The following is a 21,091-nucleotide window of genomic DNA, read 5'->3' as shown; positions in this document are numbered from 1 at the left end:
AAGTTACTCACAGTCTGTTCAATCTGAACAGGAGGAGAGAAGAGCTGCTGCTGTGACTCTTCTACAAAGCTAACTCATTATTTCGACTTTTTATCTCATTATTATGACTTTCTATCTCATAATTTCGACTTTTTATCTCATTATTTTGACTTACCATTGGGATAATTTTTAATTACTTTGCATCAAATTACATAAAATATAGGAACTAACTGTATTTTACATACTAGCAAGTACACCGTAACTATAAGTTATGGGAGAACTAGACAGTTTAATCATGTTTTCTCAAGGCATGTTGTGACCCAAATAAGTCAAATATGGCAATGATATCACACATATTTAATAAGTACATGTAATGACATTATTTACAGTTTAAATACATTGACATTGATGCCTGAAACGTTCAAATATCTGTCGGTATGGCGTTTGCTTGTTCTTCCCGTGTTTGCAAGTTAACTGTTGTTTGTGTGATTGATTGTGACCGACTGACGACCACCAAGCCTCGGGTGTACCCTGCCTTGTGCACCAAAGGTCAGCTAGGATAGGCTCCATATCATGCAAGGACTATGAGTAAATACCTGGACGGTGGAAATATGGTCCAAAATCTTGCTTTTGTCTCTGTTAAACAGGCACACATAAGTACATACACAAATGATCCGCAGTCTCAGCAAAACTGTCATTGATTTGCAGCGGAGATAGCTACTTAAAAAATCCATAATGTAGCATGACCCCAGACAATTTAAGATTAGATATCAATGAATGATGTCTGCAGATTAAGACCTGTGCACTTAGCTACTTCCCATAGCTTGTTTGAGGTATCGTTTAATATGAGTGATGGTTTTTGAATAATTGATCGTTATTTAATGGTAGATTGGTTAAAAATCAGCTCCCTCAGAAATGTTCATATGCTCTGAGGACTGATCGAGATGTGAAAATGAACACGATTCAACCAACAATAAATAGATGCATCCATGGATCTTCATGTGGTGTTCAAGATGACAGCGCTTTCTTGTCTTTGTAGGTCGCCATCATTTTCTTGATCTCTGCAATGGCCCTCCCTGGGTTGAGTCCCTGCGGAGGCGGCGAAAAAGAGCAGTGAGAAAAGCAGAACTCGGTAGAAAAGAGAGCGCGTTGGCGTTTTAAAGTACCTTGGGGCAGGTTTTGGTACAATTCATGATGGTGTGACAGCGGTACAGAGAGAATGGGTCCTGAAGCTTAGACAGACGCTCTTCTGTGAACTCATCACGGGAGTCGATCATCCATCGGTATGCCTGTTTGACAGCGTAGATATGGACAACTATTATGTGCATGCCTTTTGATTACACACAACAAAAAAGCTTTGCGGGCCGCACTTAGGATATCGGTGGACGACAGAGTTAAAAGTTACTGTTACTAAACATAACCCGGAAAAAATTGCCAGTTGATGATAAATTTAATTTTGCTGCCGCCAACCTCGCCTGCCCGAGGCGGAGCACTCATTGTCGGACACACTTTGTCAATGGTGCCGCGGAGCTCAGAAACCGGACGTGTGTTTAGCAGATATTTCACATTCATGTTTATAAAAACAGTCCTGTGTGAAATGCTGTTGACAGATATATTATATATATAATCATATTATATAATAATTTTCTCTTGCTCCAATAACTTCTGCCTGATCTTGCCGATCCTTGCCGATCCTTGCCTGTTCCTTTGTGACATCACAAAGGAACAGTTTTGCAACGCCCTCTAAAACCGAGCGTTTTGCGCCATCTCAATCTTCTTTCACAGCTCACAAATCTCATTATCTAAAACATTGCCATTGTTTAACACAAGAATACAACATTTTAACTACATTTATAGGTCAGAAAAGTGGATAAAAAACACAATAGGTCTCCTTTAAGTACAAATTAAGTGTGTAAGACACTTTACATTTCAATAAAGACCAACAACCATATGTAAATATTTCAAAAGTACATAGCTTGCGGTGTCTGTGTGTGTGTGTGTGTGTGTGTGTGTTTGCACACGACATACCTGCATGAGAACAGCAGGTCCGAGGTATTTGTCCCCATTCCACCAGTAACTGGGGCAGCTGGTGCTGCAGCATGCACACAGGATACACTCGTACAAGCCATCCTGTTGGGATCATCATAAAAAGACACATGGATGGGATGTACAGAATTTCAATATGATGGAAATACATTTTTACGTAATATTAAATAAATTAATAATAAGAAATAAAAATAATTAATAATAATTAAATATATTAATAATAAATAAACAATTGTTTAATAATTAAATAAATTAATAACAAGAAATAAAATAATTAATAATAATTAAATATATTAATAATAATTATATAATTATTTAATAATTCAATAATTAAATAATAAACTACTAATAATTAAATCTGATAAATGCCCAGCAACTATTTGTTTGCTGAACTGAACCGTTCCGCCTGGTGGAATCATAAGAAGCTAAGGTATCTACCAGCTTTTGCCTGTCTTCCACAGACTGGTAATACTGGTCCTTCCCCTCTTTAGACTCATCCTTCTTTTTCAGGTAGGGTTCGATGGATTTGTACTGTGCGTAGAAGTTGCTCATATCCTGTAAGACAAAGTATACAATTGTTCCAGCATGAATGTAGACCAACGTGCCATTACAAACACATTTAACTAAATTTGAACTAAAATTGAAACACTCATATGCTAGGACTACATTAAAAAGCCATAGCATTTCAGTATGTGGAATCAAACTATGGAATGGATTGAGTAAGGAAGTCAAACAATGCACAACGATGAGCCAATTCAAGAAACAATACAAGCAGTTGATGTTTGCTAAATACAAGGATGAAGAGTCTTGAACCAGTCATGATGTGCTATATATATCACTATATTGACACTTACTATGGTACCCATTATGTCATTGGATGGTCATATCACCTCCTACTTTGGTACGTGACAAAAAAAATTATTCAAAACCATAAACCTTAAACCATATTAGGAAAGCAGGAAGTGAACAAATGTATTATGTATGTATGAATTTAATAAGCTTTGCTTCTTCCTACTCCTTTTGGACATGTGGAACTGTGAACTGATTATGTGATGCATTCAATTGTAATCTGATGCATGTTCAAATGAAATAAAACCATTACCATTTACTATTCATCAACATTTACACTGAGCTTATGACCAAAACAAGCTTGCATTACTTACAGGCACCAGATCTTTGACCACATACATGTGAGGAAGCGGGTAGATTTTGGTGACTTTGCTTGTGTTGCTGTCGATTTTATTGAGGCACGCGAGAGTATTGCCTCCATTGATGTTCATGGCACAGGAGCCGCAGATACCTGGTAAAAAAATCCAAACATTCAGATTAAAGTACTTGGGTTCACATGTAAAGAAAGGGTAGGGAACCTACGGCTCGGGAGACATATACGTACATACATTTGGTTGCATTCTGTGTTAAAAAATTAACATTATCTGTGCGATGATTTCTCACCTTCGCGACAGGAACGTCTGAATGTAAGTGTGGGGTCCAGCTCGTTCTTGATCTTGATGAGAGCATCCAGAACCATTGGACCACATCTGGATTTAGAAGAAACACAACAGTTTTTTTATATTGAATGCCAATATTAGCCACAATACAGCCAGCAACATGATGCTAGGTTAGCCTATTCACTGAAGAAAAACAAAATGATCAAACTTACAGCTCCCAGCTGACTTTTTAAAGATGTGTAGTGAAGCCTTTTTATACAAAGCTGTCTTTCAGCAAGTGGCGAGCGTACAAATGGGGCGGGCTCATTGAACTAGGTCCGAGTGTCGGGCTCAGAGAGCGAAAAACCTTTTATCGGTTGCACGTTTTGCTTTAAAGGGGTTTTAAGTATATATATATATATATATTATCATTTTCGTCCCATTGTATTGAGTTGTCGAGTCCTATAGAGCAGCTTCACACAATAACCCGCACTTAATTTTAGATCTTAATTTTAGAAATTTAGATCTTCCAGAATCTGCACCTATTCCAAGCTGTACAGTATTTCCTTGGATTTTGAAAATGTATTCCACTCACTGCCCACCCTCTCCACTGTGATTGGTCCCACTCAGCTTGTAGAGCATGTGCTCGGGCATGCCCATATAAGGAAGTCACCGGCTGGGTGGCTGCATACTCATTCTTGTTCAGTAAATAACATGAATTCACCTCAGATCAAGTCAATACCTTGGATACTGTTGTGTAGCTCGCTCGCTTACCATCATGGCTGACTTTCTGCTCCTTTGCATATTACACACTATTTCATGCATTTGTGGCGGTTGTGTTGATGATGTAGCGTCTTTGCTCTCTAATATGTTCCCCGCAGGTGTCGGTACTTAGTAACACACTACCTATGTTTTTGGTAAAAAAAAACATCACAAGGATACCGAATCAAACTATACTTCCTGACTTTGTTTTATTGAAATACAGCATCTATTTGAGGCTAAATAGACGCTAGTAGTCATGCCTTACGTGTTGAGGTCAATTTCATATGTCTGCATCCTTGGTTTGTCTCCAGCTGTGTCCGGGTCCCAGCGGTAAATCTGGAACTTCTTAATCCTAGGCTCAGGAGCTGGGGCAGCGGCTGTCTGAGCATAGCGCACCATCTGCAATATAATAGACAACAAATCATGTCATAAGACTCAAATCGTGAAGGACTATTATAGGACAATTATAAGATTATTAGGACTATTATAGTTTGAAACATACAAAATGTGTTTTACATTGAAAAGCAAGCTATTTTGGTGCAGCTTTTAAATTGGCTCATGCTAGATTGTTCAATTGTACCTAATAATGGCCGTTTAGTACCTCTTACTACAATTCAAACAAGTCTTACGGCGCCCCCTAGTGGTAGCTACCCGTCACAGCTGCGTTACATCACTGTGCTTACCCAACTGTCTTTCGTGACAATTGAAGGTGAATTTAAGAATAGCTAACAATATAATATATATATATATATGTAACTTGGTTCATACTTTGAATGACAATTGCCAGCTTCAAGTACATCGTCTGGCGTATATTTGCTCTCTCGAATAGCTTATATTATCCCTATAAGTTATTCAACGTGTTAAAATAAATGACAGAGAAATGTGAAATTACATAGCATAGCCGTGTATGATAGTAGCAGATATTTAAACACAAGTTCGGCAGTTGTCCGAGAGTCATTTAGGCGACTTACCACAGTCGTGCCAGAGTTCCTAATCGCCAAGACATTCCGGGCAAAGGCGACACAAATTATGGACATAGTTTAATCAATAAATTTAACTAAATCTACCAAATAAGTTCGCTGTACGAGACAGTCAGCGGGACTAGCTTGAACCTTAAACCACGCCCTTTTATATATGTTGCTTTCAGATGACGTACGTAACATGGAGTGTCACGTTGCTGCCTTCAGTGCCATCTTTCCAAATGTAAAAAAAAAAAATCAAACACACCTTACATATGCTATGCCTGGATGTTACCTTAAACAACATTAAATATCCATATATTATTTCCACTTACTATATTAGGGATTTTTAGTATTTGTTTCCAGTCAATATAAGTAGTGTTTAACAAGTCTGTTTTGTCATGTCTGATTGCAAGTGAATGCAGCCTTCTTTCACAACCACAGTACAGTACAGTGGATGAGGGTCAGTTACATAGCGTATGCATACAGAACATTAAGTAACCTAATACAGCTGCATTTTGCAGTTTATATTTATTGTTATATTAGCGTTTATAGCAATGGTTTAGTTAATTTTTAATATTAACAATATTAATATAATATATATTATATTAATATTATTATTTTATTATTAAATTAATATACAATATAATATTAACTTATTATTTATTGTTTATTTAATGTTGACATCACTGTTACATTGGACAGACCAAATGCATTGTTCCTTGGTTTTCGTGCACATTTGTCAACAGGAGCCTTTTGAAATTATAATACATTAAAAGTAAAAATAATAATAATAATAAATCTGTAAGTTAAAAACCAAAGGCAACATGGTCAAGCAATCAACCAATCAAACTATTAATGTGAACACTGTTTTTTTTTTCAGCCATTGTTAAAAATTACTTTATTAAAAGTCTGTTTACCCTTTACAGAAAGAGTAGACTGACAAAATGTATATTGCTGGAGCCTATCCCAGTAATCTCGGCAGAAAGGTCTTACTGTGTCAACACAGTATTTTTGCAACTCTGTAATAATTTAGCAAGGACTTCAGAGCTGGACCTCAGTATTTGTGTGCTTTACCGGAAGACGATCTATCATTTATTTACATTATATCCAGGTGTTCTGCTGTTTTGAAGGACCTACTTCAAAAATGGCAGTCAAAGATCATCTATATAACAAGAGTGCCTTGCTGTTTCCAAATATGTCGATCGAAGATCCTATTTGCGACAGAAGCACTGCTGTTTTTAGTATACTTGTTCTTATTGGCTGTTGTCATTGTTAGTCGTCATGACACAATTAAACACCAGAGGTCACTGTTGTGCTTCAGTGGCACTTTTAATAAAACAGACATCTCATCCTCACAACAGCAATGTCTGGACAGTGGAGGAGGTGGAGGCAAACATGGGTTCTCTTTGCTTCACTTCTGATATTAACAAAACTTGATTTCAAATATGTATTTTCTAATACGGAGCAGCGATTTTGCTTGCAAAATTACCGACAATTCTCATGTAGTGTCGAGTGGTTGGGGGTATTTACTCGACTACAGAGAGCACCGGGCATATGTTACTGTAATTTGCTAAAATGCAACTCTAAATAGAATATAAAATATGTTTTTTCCAAATAAATAATGATACCGAACTAGTCAGCGTCACTTTTAATATTTTAAATACATGTATTTTTTATTCTAAATGAAACAGTGTATAAATTATTCAGATATATCATAACAAATATAAATTATTTCATATTCTGTCAAGGTCGATTTCGGGTTAGCATTGACATTTTGCATTATAAACTAATTTTTTTTTTGCATTATAAATTAAATTTTTTGCATTATAAAAATAAAAAAATGAGTGCTATCAGGTACTCATGGTAATCAGAAAATTACAGCCATCAGGTGGAATTATTTATTTGAGGTGTGGTAATTATTTTTAGAGAGGAGTGCACCATTTTTGGTGAAATATGGTACATTGATTAGTTTCATAATTTTTTTTTTTTTTATGGCTGTGTGTGCCTTATATTTTTCATTGACCAAGCTGATACTTGAGCCCTGTGAATTCTGCCTAGCAACAAGCAAAATGTTAAGAAAACAAACTGGAATGTACCATGTGTTTTATACACTATTGTATATATAGTACACTATTTTGCAAAGCAAAGAGAACCCAAAGCACAATGTTTTTTTTTTGCCTCCTCCTCCTCCTCACCCCCCCCCCATCTCATATATTTACAATAAATTAAATTACATTCAGTTATTTCACTATGTAACAAAGCTAATTCAATCTCTGTGTGTTTGTGTCACATGTTTTTGCGTCCATCTTTTACTGCTTCGTTCGCCGTAATCCTGGACCCGTCAAGCCAATCATTAGTGAGAAAGTAATGAAACCCCCCCAAACCCCCAGGCCCCTTATTTAGAACTATGTACACAAGCAGCAATCTAACATCACAAAAAAAAACCACCCTCCGTTCAACCCCACCCAAAAAAGAAAAAACAAACACTGCCCACATATTTTACCCTGTTCTAAAAGAGCATGCCGAGTTAAACAATCAACACAGAAAATGTCTCTATACAGAAAAAACACTCTTAAAAATGTTTTTGTTTCCGATGCTCCTTCAGGTGATCACCTCCTTGCATTAATTTGGGCCCATAAAGGGTGGGGTTCCTTTGAGGAAGTAACATGGAGAATTCTCAAAGGACAGGCTCAGGTTTTTTCTTGTTGTTGAGTCAGAGGTGACGAGGGCTCGGGTGGCCGTTGTGGTAGAGCTTCTGCTTGATGTGCACCATGTTGCCGCTGGAGTCGTCCAGCTGTCGGAGCTGGGCCCGGCGACGCAGCTCCCGAAAGTTACAGAACTGAGGCAGCCATGACCAGGATGGCGTATCTGGAAACGAGAAACAGACAAAAAATATGGTTAGACTTGGCTCGATATATTGGAAATGTGGCTGCACGGTGGTTGAGTGGTTAGCGTACATGCCCCGCAGCTAAGAGACCAGAGTTCAATTCCACCCTTGGCCATCTCTGTGCATTCGGGGACTCCGGTTTCCTCCTCCGAGGTTAATTGTCCACTCCAAATTGTCCATAGGTATGAATGTGAGTGTGAATGGTTGTTTGACTGTATGTGCCCTGTGATTGGCTGGCCACCAGTCCAGGGTGTACCCCGCCTCTAGCCCAAAATCAGCTGATGCTTCCTGCCAAAATGGTCTGTTTTAATTTATTCCACCCACAGCTCGCCTCCGGGCATGCCCACTATGCTATGATTGGTCACACGCCCAAAGTGTTTTCATAACTATGACCCATATAAGGAAGTCCGCCCCTCTGTGACATCACAAAGAGGCAGTTTTACCACGCCTTTTAGAACAGAGCGTTTTGATCCATCCCAAACAGGACCCGGACCATGTGAAAATAATAATAATTGAACATTGCAGCGGAGTGGTTAGCGCGCAGACCTCACAGCTAGGAGGACCAGGGTTCGATTCCACCCACGGCCATCTCTGTGTGGAGTTTGCATGTTCTCCCCGTGCATGCGTGGGTTATCTCCGGGTACTCCGGTTTCCTCCCACATTCCAAAAACATGCTAGGTTAATTGGCGACTCCAAATTGTCCATAGGTATGAATGTGAGTGTGAATCCAGAATCCAGATCCAGAATCTTATGTTTTGAAGGTCCAGTCATTTACACAGCATAAAAGTGACTTATTGAGCTCACACATACTTTTGGACCGGCATGGCTGAGGTCGTTTAGTCACCATTTTCATCATCGCTCTAATAACATTTAATTCAGGCAAGTACAAGGTAGCTATCTTGCGGTGGCGGGGGGGTGCACTGTGCTGGATTTATTTCTTCTGATATCACGTCATGGAGATGAAGATTGGATTTAGATTTCAGCCAAGCGGTCGGGAGAATTTTTTGTGTCTTTTGATGAAGGATATGAACTCTGACTCGTGTTATTACTGATCATAAAGGGAACCGCAGTACAATACACGCCTGGATACGCCGGATATACTTTCAAAATGGCACATTACTGGCATAAAAGGGTGCAATTAAACCACGTTTTTCATGCCTATTACAGCCTTTTATGTTTTTATTCTTAAGTAAATTTCCAAAACAGATTCTACTATCATATAATTTCATCTGAATAATCTTAAGTAACTTTGATCAAATGTACAATGTCTATAGCTTTTGGACATTACAAGGTTTATAGTGTGTGTAAAGCACCTAATGTGTGGTTCCAATTCTGCCTTGTACACTGACACATAAGTCATAAAAGGTAGCGAGTATCATTCACTGTAGTGTGTGTGCGATACTGCTAGATTTTGTGTCGATCTGATACCAAGTAAATACAGGACCAGTATCGAAAAAATCATAAAAAATTAAGTGTCTTTTTATTTTAATTAATATTAATTAATATTAATGTATTATACTAAAATATTAATAAATTCATTAAATAATAAAAATATTAATATATTATAATATATAATATTATACATTAATTAATATTAATATTAACAATTTTATTAAGTGTCTTTTTATTTTTATTAAAAAATATATTTTTTATTATTTCTTATTATTATTATTATTTATTATTATTTAGAACTATTATGCTAATTTTTCGACCCTTTGTATTGAGTTGTGGTCTCCTATAGAGCAGCTACACACAATAACCCACACAGAAAACATTTTAGATCTTCCAGAATCTGCACCTATTCCAGCTGTATTTTCTGTCATTGATGCTTCCTGCCAAAATGGTCTGTTTTAATTCATTCCACCCACAGCCCACCTCCGGGCATGCCCACTATGCTATGATTGGTCACACGCCCAAAGTGTTTTCATAACTATGAACCATGTAAGGAAATCTGCCCCTCTGTGACATCACAAAAGGGCAGTTTTACCACGCCTTTTGGAACAGAGCGTTTTGATCCATTCCAAACAGGACCCAGACCAGGTGAAAATAATAATAATTGAACATTGCAGCGGAGTGGTTAGCACGCAGGCCTCACTGCTAGCAGACCTGAGTTCAATTCCACCCGATTTCCACCAGATTTCATGCTCTCTCTTTCCTGGACACTTCTCTGGATCTGGGTACTCCGGTTTCCTCCCACATTCCAAAAACATGCTAGGTTAATTGGCGACTCCAAATTGTCCATAGGTATGAATGTGAGTGTGAATGGTTGTTTGTCTATATGTGCCCTGTGATTGGCTGGGTGGCCACCAGTCCAGGTTGGACCCCGACTCTCGCCCGAAGATAGCAACCCCGCGGCCCTCGTGAGGACAAGCGTTAGAAAATGAATGAATGAATATTGCAGCTGTAAAAAAGGTCATATGTAAGATAATTTAATGTCAGTACACACAACAGGGGAGGCCTTGTCAGGTTATAAAGTGAAGGAGGTGAGGGCAGAGGAGAGGAGCCTAGATAGCTAAAGGATAAGAAGGAGGAGGGATGGCGGCCATGGCGGTGAAGTTGAGGGACAGTGTGTGTGTGTGTGTGTGTGTGACGAGAAGGGGGAAGTTATTTATAGCCGTGAATGGGCCATGCTGTCCACAAGGACTGCTCTGAAGGGTATCCAAAGGAAAAGAGGAGCAAACAAAGACTAGAGATGACAATGCATTAGCCAAGATATTACCATGCTATTTGTTGTCATATACAAAATGCTATATACATCCCAGCATCACAATGTATGTGCATGTGTGTTTCCCATTGCAGCTTCCCACTCACTACCGCTCTCATTCTATTTTTAGCAGATACTGTAGTGTGTGTGTGTGTGTGTAAAAGGCGGTGGGGGATGTGACAGCACCATCACCCTCACCCCCCCCCCCCCATACACACACACACACACACACACACGTGGAGTGAAATCCTTCCTCCCACTGTCAGCCTCACCTTCACTCCTCATCTCAGTGAGGCTAAATGAGTGTGAGCAGGCATCTATTTCTCTCTCTCTCTCTCTCTCTCTCTCTCTCACACACACACATACACACACACACACACAAAAGAGGGGCATTCCCTCCCAGTATAAAAAAAATAAATCGTTTAGTTTCCTTTCCGCTTTTTCCTGATTTCGGAGTCGCCACAGCAGATCTTTTAGTGTACTCTTCTATGGTGTACTGTTTTGATGTAACATATTTTTTATAGTTTATTTCTATCAGTTGTAATTCATATATATATATATATATATATATATATATATATATATATAAATGAATATATGAATAAATTATATATATATATATATATATATATATATATATATATATATATATATATATATATATATATAAATGAATATATGAATAAATTATATATATATGAATATTTATCTTAATTATTGAGACCTTGATTGTTTTAATGTATTTTTTATTCGTTTTAGTTTAGTATTTTTTAATAGTTTATTTCTATCAGTTGTAATTCATATATATATATATATATGAATATTTAATTATTTATCTTAATTGTTGAGACCTTGATTGTTGTGATTGTTGTGATTGTTGAGTTTTAAGTAACATATTTTTTATAGTTTATTTCTATCAGTTGTAATTCATATATTATATTATATATATATTATATATATATATATATATATACATATATATATATATACATGAATATATATATATATATACATGAATATTTAATTATTTATCTTAATTGTTGAGACTGTTTTAATGTAACATATTTTTTATAGTTTTATTTCTATCAGTTATAATAAAAGAAATATATGTAGACATACAATATATATATACATATATATATGTGTATTTTTATTTATTTATTTAGTTTAAAGTAAAGAAGACAGTTCTTTATCAGTTCGGCCATCTCTGTGTGAGCATGTTCTCCCCGTGCATGTGTGGGTTTTCTCCGGTTTCCTCCCACATTCCAAAAACATGCTAGGTTAATTGGCGACTCCAAATTGTCCATAGGTATGAATTTGAGTGTGAATGGTTGTTTGTCTATATGTGCCCTGTGATTGGCTGGAGACCAGTCTAGGGTGTACCCCGCCTTTTGCCCGAAGACAGCTGGGATAGGCTCCAGCACCCCTCGGCAACCTCATGAGGATAATTGGTAGAAAATGAACGAATGAATGAATCTCATCAGGCCTGAGAAGTTTTCCTCCAAAAGTCACACATCAACAACTCCAAATCAAAACATCTGAAGCCACAAGAATTCCGTGCCAATTTGTGCCGAAAGACTGACTACTAGTCTCCAAATTTGGATGCGAGCAGATGGCGCTGAAACAGCACATATAAGGAACATTCTGGATGTTTTTTTTTATCCAGTTCAGTGCCTGTTGTGTAATCGCTGCACAAGTCGATGTCACAAAGAGGCCAGTTATCACACTTAGTTTGATATTAAATATACGATATGTGTGTGAGATATGAGAGAAGAATGATGATGGTGACTGAAGATGGTGTACCTAATGCTGTGTCGAGTGGGCATATCCGTATTAGGACTATTCCAAAGTGGGACGCTGCTCTCAAAGTGTCAGAGGAGTGATATCGGAGCTGACAAGGTTGTTCGGATGAAAGATTAATTGTTTTGACAGCAGATAATCATCGGAATGATAAGACATACAATGCTAGCGTCATGGGTGTGTGTGTTTTGAATCAACACTCGTCAACTTGTTCTGACATTTGCTTTGCTTTTCAGACCAGAGATGAATGATTTGACCTGGCTTAGTTTTTACACTAACTGGTCTTCCTGACATGATTCTCCCATTTATTTGGGCTTGGAACCGGACCTGGACATCTCTAGTGGCTGGGTGATGGGACTCGACCTCACCAAGTCTGCACAAAAGGTAGCAGCATGTACCATTACTATTATTTTTATTTTGTTTATAAAGTCAATGCAAGTCATTCATTCATTCATTTTCTACTGCTTATCCACACGAGGGTCGCGGGGGTGCTGGAGCCTATCCCAGCTGTTTTCGGGCGTACACCCTGGACTGGTCACCAGCCAATCACAGGGCACATATAGATAAACAAACAGACTGAGAAACAGCTTCTTCCCAAGAGCCATTACCACCCTGAACTCAGACATATAACCAGCCCGGTCATTAGCATAATGCAAATGTGCAATATTCCATCACTACCTCGAAAACATATTTATTTATTTAACAATACAATACACTCATATGTGACTTACTCATCTGCATACACCATTCATTATTTGTACTAAAACCCATTCATTTTTTGCACTAAAATTAATATATATTCCGGTATATTTTTACGTTTACTTTTTGTATACCTTTTTAACTTAACTATTGCACTGAAAGGAGAAGCTCTCCAATCACGTTGTACATCTTGTATAATGACAATAAAGGTCATTCCATTCCAAACAACCATTCACACTCACATTTGGAGTCGCCAATTAACCTAGCATGTTTTTGGAATGTGGGAGGAAACCGGATTCCCCGGAAAAAAGCCACGCATGCACGGGGAGAACACGCAAACTCCACACAGAGATGGCCGAGGGTGGAATTAAACTCTGGTTTCCTAGCTGTGAGGCCTGCATGCTAACCACTCTACCGCCGTGCAGCCCCAATGCAAGTCATGTCTTCAAATATTCATGACACCAAATGCATACCGTAACACAGTCAAAGATCCTTAATATGACAGAAGGTGTCTCTTTGAAAACACAAGTTAAAGATCCTCAATAAGACAATATAACAGCCTTTTCTATATGACAGGAACGATCTGCTTGTTTTAAGGAGTGATTGCAAAAATACTAGTCAAAGATCCTCTCCAGCAGCCCAGTACCGGTCCTTGGGCGGGGCTGAACCGGGGGAAAGCTTTCAAGTGCAATGATAAAAATACTGGTCAAAGATTCTCTCTATGAGAAATGAGCACTTTACAAGCTTTACAGACCTAGTGCAAAAGCACTAGTCAAAGATCCCCTGTCCGATAGGAGCGCCCTGCAATTTTAAAGCACCTACTGCAGAAATGCTAGTCAAAGATTCGTCGAAACACAAGCCAACCGTCATCTGTTTTCATCTCACCTAATACAAATCACAAGTCAAAGATCGTCTATGTAACAGTAGCGCTCTGCTACATAAATTCTAGTCAAAGATCCTCTACATCGGGGGTCCCCAATCACCAGTTATAGTCACTATAATGTACGACTCCCTTCACCCCCAAAAAGGTTGGGGACCACTGCTCTAAATGTTTTTAATCTTGTATTGTAAAAAATATTGGTCAAAGATCCTCTCTAGAAGCGCAGTACCGGTCCGTTGGCGGGGCTGAACCGGGGGAAAAGCTTTCAAGTGCAATGATAACAATACTGGTCAAAGATTCTCTATGAGAAATGAGCACTCTACTGGCTTTACGGACCTAGTGCAAAAGCACTAGTCAAAGATCCCCGTATTGTAAAAAATATTGGTCAAAGAGCTTCAATATGACAGTTTTTAAGGACCTATTGCAAAAACACAAGTCAAAATCCTTCATGTGTCAGAGATGTCCAGCGAACATTCAAACCCAGATCTCCTGACTGCGTGGCCAACATGCTAACCGCTATACCACCGTACCGCACAAACATCGCATCCACGGTCAATAATACTTTTATGACAGTTTGACCCCCGGATAGAATGATTTCAATTTCCTTGATTCCCGATGGGAAAATAACCCAAACACCGCGTCTTACCGTAGTAGCGGCTCGACCTCCAGGCCCGGACGGCGCAGTGCAGGATGCCGTCCAGCCACAGCAAGAGCCAGCTGATGCAGAAGCCCAGCAGCAGGCCCAGCATCAAGTCCATCTCCTGCTTGGTCACACTGTCACTCACAAAGTAGTTCTCAGATGAGTCCACCAGGGAATGGTCTCCGTCGTATGGGATTACGTAATGGACATGATGTCTGCAGGAAAAAAAGTAGGATAGTCTCCTGTTAGATTTCGTGAATGCTACGTACTTATAGCATTCACCTTTGGTCTCGGGCTGATACTGACATTTGGGGGCATGATACTGGGCCTGATACCAGACAAACCATGTGATAACCTATAAGTGGAGCATGGCTGTGTAACATTTGCCTCAGTAACTGACCCCACGGTGCAACACTACGACTACGGCTCAGCGACTTCCCTCAAACTCCACTGAGGAGCAGCGCAGTCTTCTTCTTCCAGTCACTGCACGGTCAGAACACACAGCAGGGGGGTTGAGCCTCAATGAATCTACACGAGATGAGTACATGTTGTACTACACTATCTCCCTTTGCGACATTGACCATATTATTATACTCTATGTTACTTTGTTGAGTGTCCTAGACCAGTGTTTTTCAACCTTTTTTGAGCCACAACACGTTTTTTTACATTGGAAAAATCTTGTGGCACACCACTAACCAAAAATGTTACAAAATGTCTTGCGGACCGCATTTGGCCCGCGGGCCGCAAGTTTGAGACCCCTGGGTTAAAGGAATATTCCATCCCTGTTCAATTCTTTCCGTTTGAGCAAATAAACCAAATGCAATTGGAATATTTGGGTCCATGTATGCTATTGACATAATGGCTATTGATATAATATTTGCAAATGATGATTAATAAATGTTAATTATAAAAAGTGACATTGGATAATTCCTCACTTCACACCTGACGGTTTCTCAAGGTACACTAGTGTGCCGCGGCACAGTGGTTGAAAATCACTGTCCTAGACCATAGACTATGACCTTATATGGTTCATAACTATAAACTATGACCATATAAGGATGTCCGCCCCTCTGTGACATCACAAAGAGGCACTTTAACCACGCCTTTTGAAACAGAGCGTTTTGATCCATCCCAAATTTCTTTCAGGGCTCATTATCTGAAATTTTGGCATTGTTAAACACGAGAATACAACATTCTAACTACATTTATAGCTCAGGACCCGATTCAGTAGGAGAAAATGTAATATAACAATAAAGAAAAAAGTGAAAACGCACATTAAGATGTCCATTAACACAAACAACATGTCTCCATCTTAGAATAGCACTCATGTCATTGCCTTAAATGCACATTGAATACAATTACCATGCATCTTGGCTCACGGTTACTCCACTGCAATCTGAAGATAAATGTGCAAGTAGCTGGAGAGCACACAACTCCAACATCATCTAGCTAATCCTCATTTGGATCGCTACCAAATTGTACACTTGGATAGATTATTCACTGCAAAATTGTGAAGTGAAAAGGTAAAAAAAAAGTAATGGTAAAACAGGATATGATACAATGTGATGCAAGACCGGGACAGAATCCAATTGGATAGAAAAAGGCAGGACAGGTTTTCTCCGGGTACTCCGTTTTCCTCCCACATATTGTATCAAAATATGACCGCCCAATATAATAACAATAATAACTTGTTGGCTTGTTTCCCCACAATACATCGATATCACGTAATTGCTGTATCATTCATTTATTCATTCATTTTTTTACCGCTTATCTTCACGAGGGTCGCCAGGGTGCTGGAGCCTATCCCAGCTGTCTTCGGGTGAGAGGCGGGGTACACCCTGGACTGGTGGCCAGCCAATCACAGGGCACATATAGACAAACAACCATTCACACTCACATTCATACCTATGGACAATTTGGAGTCGCCAATTAACCTAGCATGTTTTTGGAATGGGCTGCACAGCAGTCGAGTGGTTAGCGCGCAGACCTCACAGCTAGGAGACGAGGGTTCAATTCCACCCTCGGCCATCTCCATGTGGAGTTATTTTTTATAGCTTTATTTCTAATTATAACTATAATTATTATTTCAGTTATAATAAAAGAAATATATATATACATACAAAATATATATATATATTTTTTATTTATTTATTTAGTTTAAAATAAAGAAGATAGTTCTGCACGGTGGAGGAGTGGTTGGTGCACATGGTCTCACAGCTACGAGACCCAAGTTCAATTCCACCCTCGGCCATCTCTGTGTGGAGTTTGCATGTTCTCCCCGTGCATGCGTGGGTTTTTTCCGTGTACTCCGGTTTCCTCCCACATTCCAAAAACATGCTAGGTTAATTGGCGACTCCAAATTGTCCATAGGTATGAATGTGAGTGTGAATGGTTGTTTGTCTATATGTGGTTATTTTTAGGCTTATGTATTATTTTAGCTGTTTGAAGATGAACTATATCAGCAAGTTTAAGTATGATGATTATGAGTATAGGTGATTCAGCGCAGAAATCACAAACCCAGGAACAATAATAAACATGTTGCGACATACACAGCTCAAAGTATCTTTGCAAAGACTCGATTCTTGTGCATTGGAGCTCATTAGCTGGTGTATCTAATGTTTTGCTGACCGCTTGTAGCATTTTGCATCAATTCAGGACTGGATACCATACGATACTGGTTATACTAGTAAGTTATACCAACACATTATACACAATTCATTGTAAAACCAATACAAACATTGATAAATGTATTTCAAAATGGCGACAAATAGATATAGGTATCAAGTCGTCACATCAAATCAGCACAGTGGAGCAACGGACGCTGCCAAGTGCAATGACACTGACTGTGTCCTCCAGCCTGACAAGGTGACACCTCCCTCCACAGTCCTCAGGTGGACCGGCTCAGGTCTGCTCCAGTCCAACATGACAACAACTCAACTTAAAGATATACGTAGGGTTTATCAATCAAATCAATGTAACGTAAAGCTCAGTGATGATTGACACTGTCGGTAGTAGGTGTCAATTATTGTGCGTGGAGTTTATGTCGGACAAAATGTTGGAATAAATACTAAACTAGGCTGCATGGTGTTGTGAGTTGTGGTTTTCTATAGAGCAGCTACACACAATAACATGCACAGAAAATGTTTTAGATTTTCCAGAATCTGCACCTATTCCAGGTGTATTTCCTGTTATTGGTGCTTCCTTCCAAAATGGTCTGTTTTAATTTATTCCACCCACAACCTGCCTCTGGGCGGTCACACGCCCTTATCTGGTTCATAACTATGAACTATGACCATAGACCTAGACCATAGACTATGACCTTATATGGTTCATAACTATGAACTATGACCATATAAGGAAGTCCGTCCCTCTGTGACATCACAAAGAGGCACTTTAACCACGCCTTTTGAAACAGAGCGTTTTGATCCATCCCTAATTTCTTTCAGGGCTCACTTCCAAATGCGCAAACCTCATTATCTGAAACTTTGGCATGGTTTAACACGAGAATACAACATTCTAACTACATTTATAGTTCAGGACCTGAATCAGTAGGAGAAAATGTAATATAATAATAAATACAAATACAAAATATGAAGAAAAGTATTTAAAAATCTGCTTAAAAAATTATAAAAACTGAAAATAAAAATAATTGAATATTGCAGCAGGCTGCATAGAGGACAAGTGGTTAGCATGCAGGCCTCACAGCTAGGAGACCCAAGTTCAATTCCACTCTCGGCCATCTCTGTGTGGAGTTTTCATGTTCTCCCCGTGCATGCGTGGGTTTTCTCCGGGTACTCCGGTTTCCTCCCACATTCCAAAAACATGCTAGGTTAATTGGCAACTCCAAATTGTCCATAGGTATGAATGTGAGTGTGAATGGTTGTTTGTCTATATGTGGTTATTTTTAGCCTTATGTATTACTTTAGCTGTTTGAAGATGAACTATAACAGCAAGTTTAAGTATTTGTGACTTTAGAAATAAGGAGTTAGTATGTTCTCTGTAGGCGGCATTATGAATTATCCTTACTGACCTTTTTTTACAATAAAAACAGCTGTTTACCGTGATTCAGCGCATAAATCACAAACCCAGGAACAATAATAAACACGTTTCTACATGCACAGCTCAAAGTATCTTTGCAAAGACTCGATTCTTGTGCAATTGGAGCTCATTAGCTGGTTGTATCTAATGTTTTGCCGACCGCTTGTAGCATTTTGCATCAATTCCAGACAGGAAAAACAGAGGCCGATGTATGCCCTGCAGTATATGACACCCTTACTGTTAATAGCAATGCATTATAGTGCAGATGAACTCATAACGAATACACAAATGAGTTCATCGCTGCTCATACTGATACCGTAGCCTCTTCCACCACCTCTCTTATTGCAAGACTTGATTTATTTTTGCGCTTTATTCTCATCTCGAGACCCGTACGTAAGTGTATACACTTGATGCTCACACTCCCATCACCTATTTATGGCGCCTCCGACACACACCTTGGCAGGCTGCATGCAGCAAAAAGGCTCACAATCGATGCATGCAAAAAAAAAAAACAAAAAAACGACCACCACCAGTGCATCTGAAAATAAACGCACCAGCTTTGCACAGCTCCATCTCACCCACACACACACACACACACACATACATGAAAAACACCAACCTACCAAGGCCTATTAATTGACAGAATATGGAAATATAACAGCATGCAAATACAACATTTACCTCCCACAGTTGCAGTGACAGACGCGGTCCTCCCCTCGTAGATGTGGCAGGATGTAGTTGTGAAAGCGATCCAGTAGTGCGTTCATGTCCATTAAACAGGCGATCGCCTGCAAACACACACGTCAGTCAGCTGGGACATGACCAGCAAAAAGGTGCACATTTCTTTACAAAAAAAATTATAATAATAATAATAATAAACCTCACTGCTGTGGAATCAAAATTATAAACGTAAAATCACATGACTAACAAAAATTCAGATGTGTTGGTAAGATCCTCCAGAAGATGAGGAGGAGAGAATGAGGATGAAGAGGAGGAGGGGGGGTGCCTGAAAATGGATTATTTATTTATGATTAGAATGTGATTCTGCAAGGTTACATTTGCACCAAAAATAAAAAATATGTCAATTTAATTACATTTAGTGGTGTATATTCGTGACGTCTTACCATTACAACTGAGGCACCCAGAATCATAAAAATCATGGTGGTTGTGATCATATGCATCCAAACTTCCAAGCTAGCCCAACCGCTGGTCCTCTTGGCGGGGACTCTCTCTCTCTCGCTACCCGCGGCGGTGCAGACGCTTCGGCTTTTGGGCTCTGCAGGGCTGTCCCTCCTCCCGGGGGGAGCCGCTCATGGAGCCGCCGCACAGCCCCTTGGCTCCCGGTGTACCCCTCCCTTATATCTCCGGTGTCCTCCTCCTCCTCTCTTCAAGCAGCAGCAATGGGGGCCCTTTGCCGTCCAACAGCACCCCCCCACCCCTTTCCCGGTCTCAGATAGACGCGAGCCGGTCCTCTCCTAATTAGGAATGCAAAAGGATCCGAGTCATTTTCCGCTAAATATAGAAATATTAAATTGGTATCCTTTTAAAAAAAATGGTATCTCCTTCGATCCGGGATTATTCCACCTCAGTACCGGCAAATTCTGTCCTCCATGCAGCCAAAAAAACGCCCACTTTCCCCCCAGGATAGACGCGTCAAAGACCTGCACCTTTTCTTTTCATTGAAATGGAGGTGGGGGGGGGGGGGGGGAGGTGTGGTTACACCCACCCTGCATCCCGAGTCCTGGCCGCTTCAAGGAGCATCTCAACCCGGAGACACATGACGAGACTATCCCATCCTGGCTAGACCCCCCTGAACAGCAGCAGCAGCTAAGCTTAAAGACCAAGACCAGGATCCACAGCGGCGTGCGCGGGCGCCACTGCTTCGTAGGGGGGCGGGGGGATCGATACAAATATTGATTTAAAATAAAAACCGATACCAAGTGTAGTATAATTGCGTTTAGTTATGAATATTACTATTATATTTTTGTATGGTTGAAAGAAATGTTAATTTGAATCACAGTTGTTGTTGTTGTTGATAAATTGTCTTATTGATAGTGTTATATTTATATATTAAGTGTTCAAAAAATATTAAAAATGCCTAATATTTTTTATTATAATCATAGTCAGCAAATTTAAGGCAAAATTCACTCAATTATTTTGAACAAAATGTATTAGTATCAATAATAGTCATCTGGATCGACATCAATATTTGCAGTATAGCCCAACCTTACTGCATAGTGGTGTGGCGTGACATAGGGAAATGGGGG

General features: G+C 39.3%; 2 protein-coding genes across 2 annotated transcripts; both read right to left on the bottom strand.

Moving 5' to 3' along the window:
* Nucleotides 1–331: 331 nt before the first annotated feature.
* Nucleotides 332–5,335, bottom strand: LOC131137073 (succinate dehydrogenase [ubiquinone] iron-sulfur subunit, mitochondrial-like). Its single transcript, XM_058084598.1, has 8 exons — nucleotides 5,186–5,335; nucleotides 4,480–4,613; nucleotides 3,478–3,563; nucleotides 3,189–3,325; nucleotides 2,464–2,580; nucleotides 2,008–2,109; nucleotides 1,146–1,268; nucleotides 332–1,068 (listed from the first exon to the last, which is right to left on the bottom strand). The coding sequence occupies exons 1-8, from the start codon at nucleotides 5,249–5,251 to the stop codon at nucleotides 988–990; spliced, it is 846 nt and encodes a 281-aa protein (XP_057940581.1). The 5' UTR covers nucleotides 5,252–5,335; the 3' UTR covers nucleotides 332–987.
* A 1,151-nt stretch (nucleotides 5,336–6,486) lies between these two features.
* Nucleotides 6,487–20,664, bottom strand: tmem240a (transmembrane protein 240a). Its single transcript, XM_058085781.1, has 4 exons — nucleotides 19,949–20,664; nucleotides 19,506–19,612; nucleotides 14,793–15,001; nucleotides 6,487–8,044 (listed from the first exon to the last, which is right to left on the bottom strand). Exons 1-4 carry the CDS (start codon nucleotides 20,003–20,005, stop codon nucleotides 7,890–7,892), a joined length of 528 nt encoding a protein of 175 aa, XP_057941764.1. The 5' UTR covers nucleotides 20,006–20,664; the 3' UTR covers nucleotides 6,487–7,889.
* Between the last annotated feature and the right edge of the window lie 427 nt (nucleotides 20,665–21,091).

This window comes from Doryrhamphus excisus, chromosome 10 (assembly GCF_030265055.1).
Source record: "Doryrhamphus excisus isolate RoL2022-K1 chromosome 10, RoL_Dexc_1.0, whole genome shotgun sequence".
In the NCBI taxonomy this organism is placed as follows: Eukaryota; Metazoa; Chordata; class Actinopteri; order Syngnathiformes; family Syngnathidae; genus Doryrhamphus; species Doryrhamphus excisus.
This window is presented reverse-complemented; position numbering and strand designations above follow the sequence as displayed.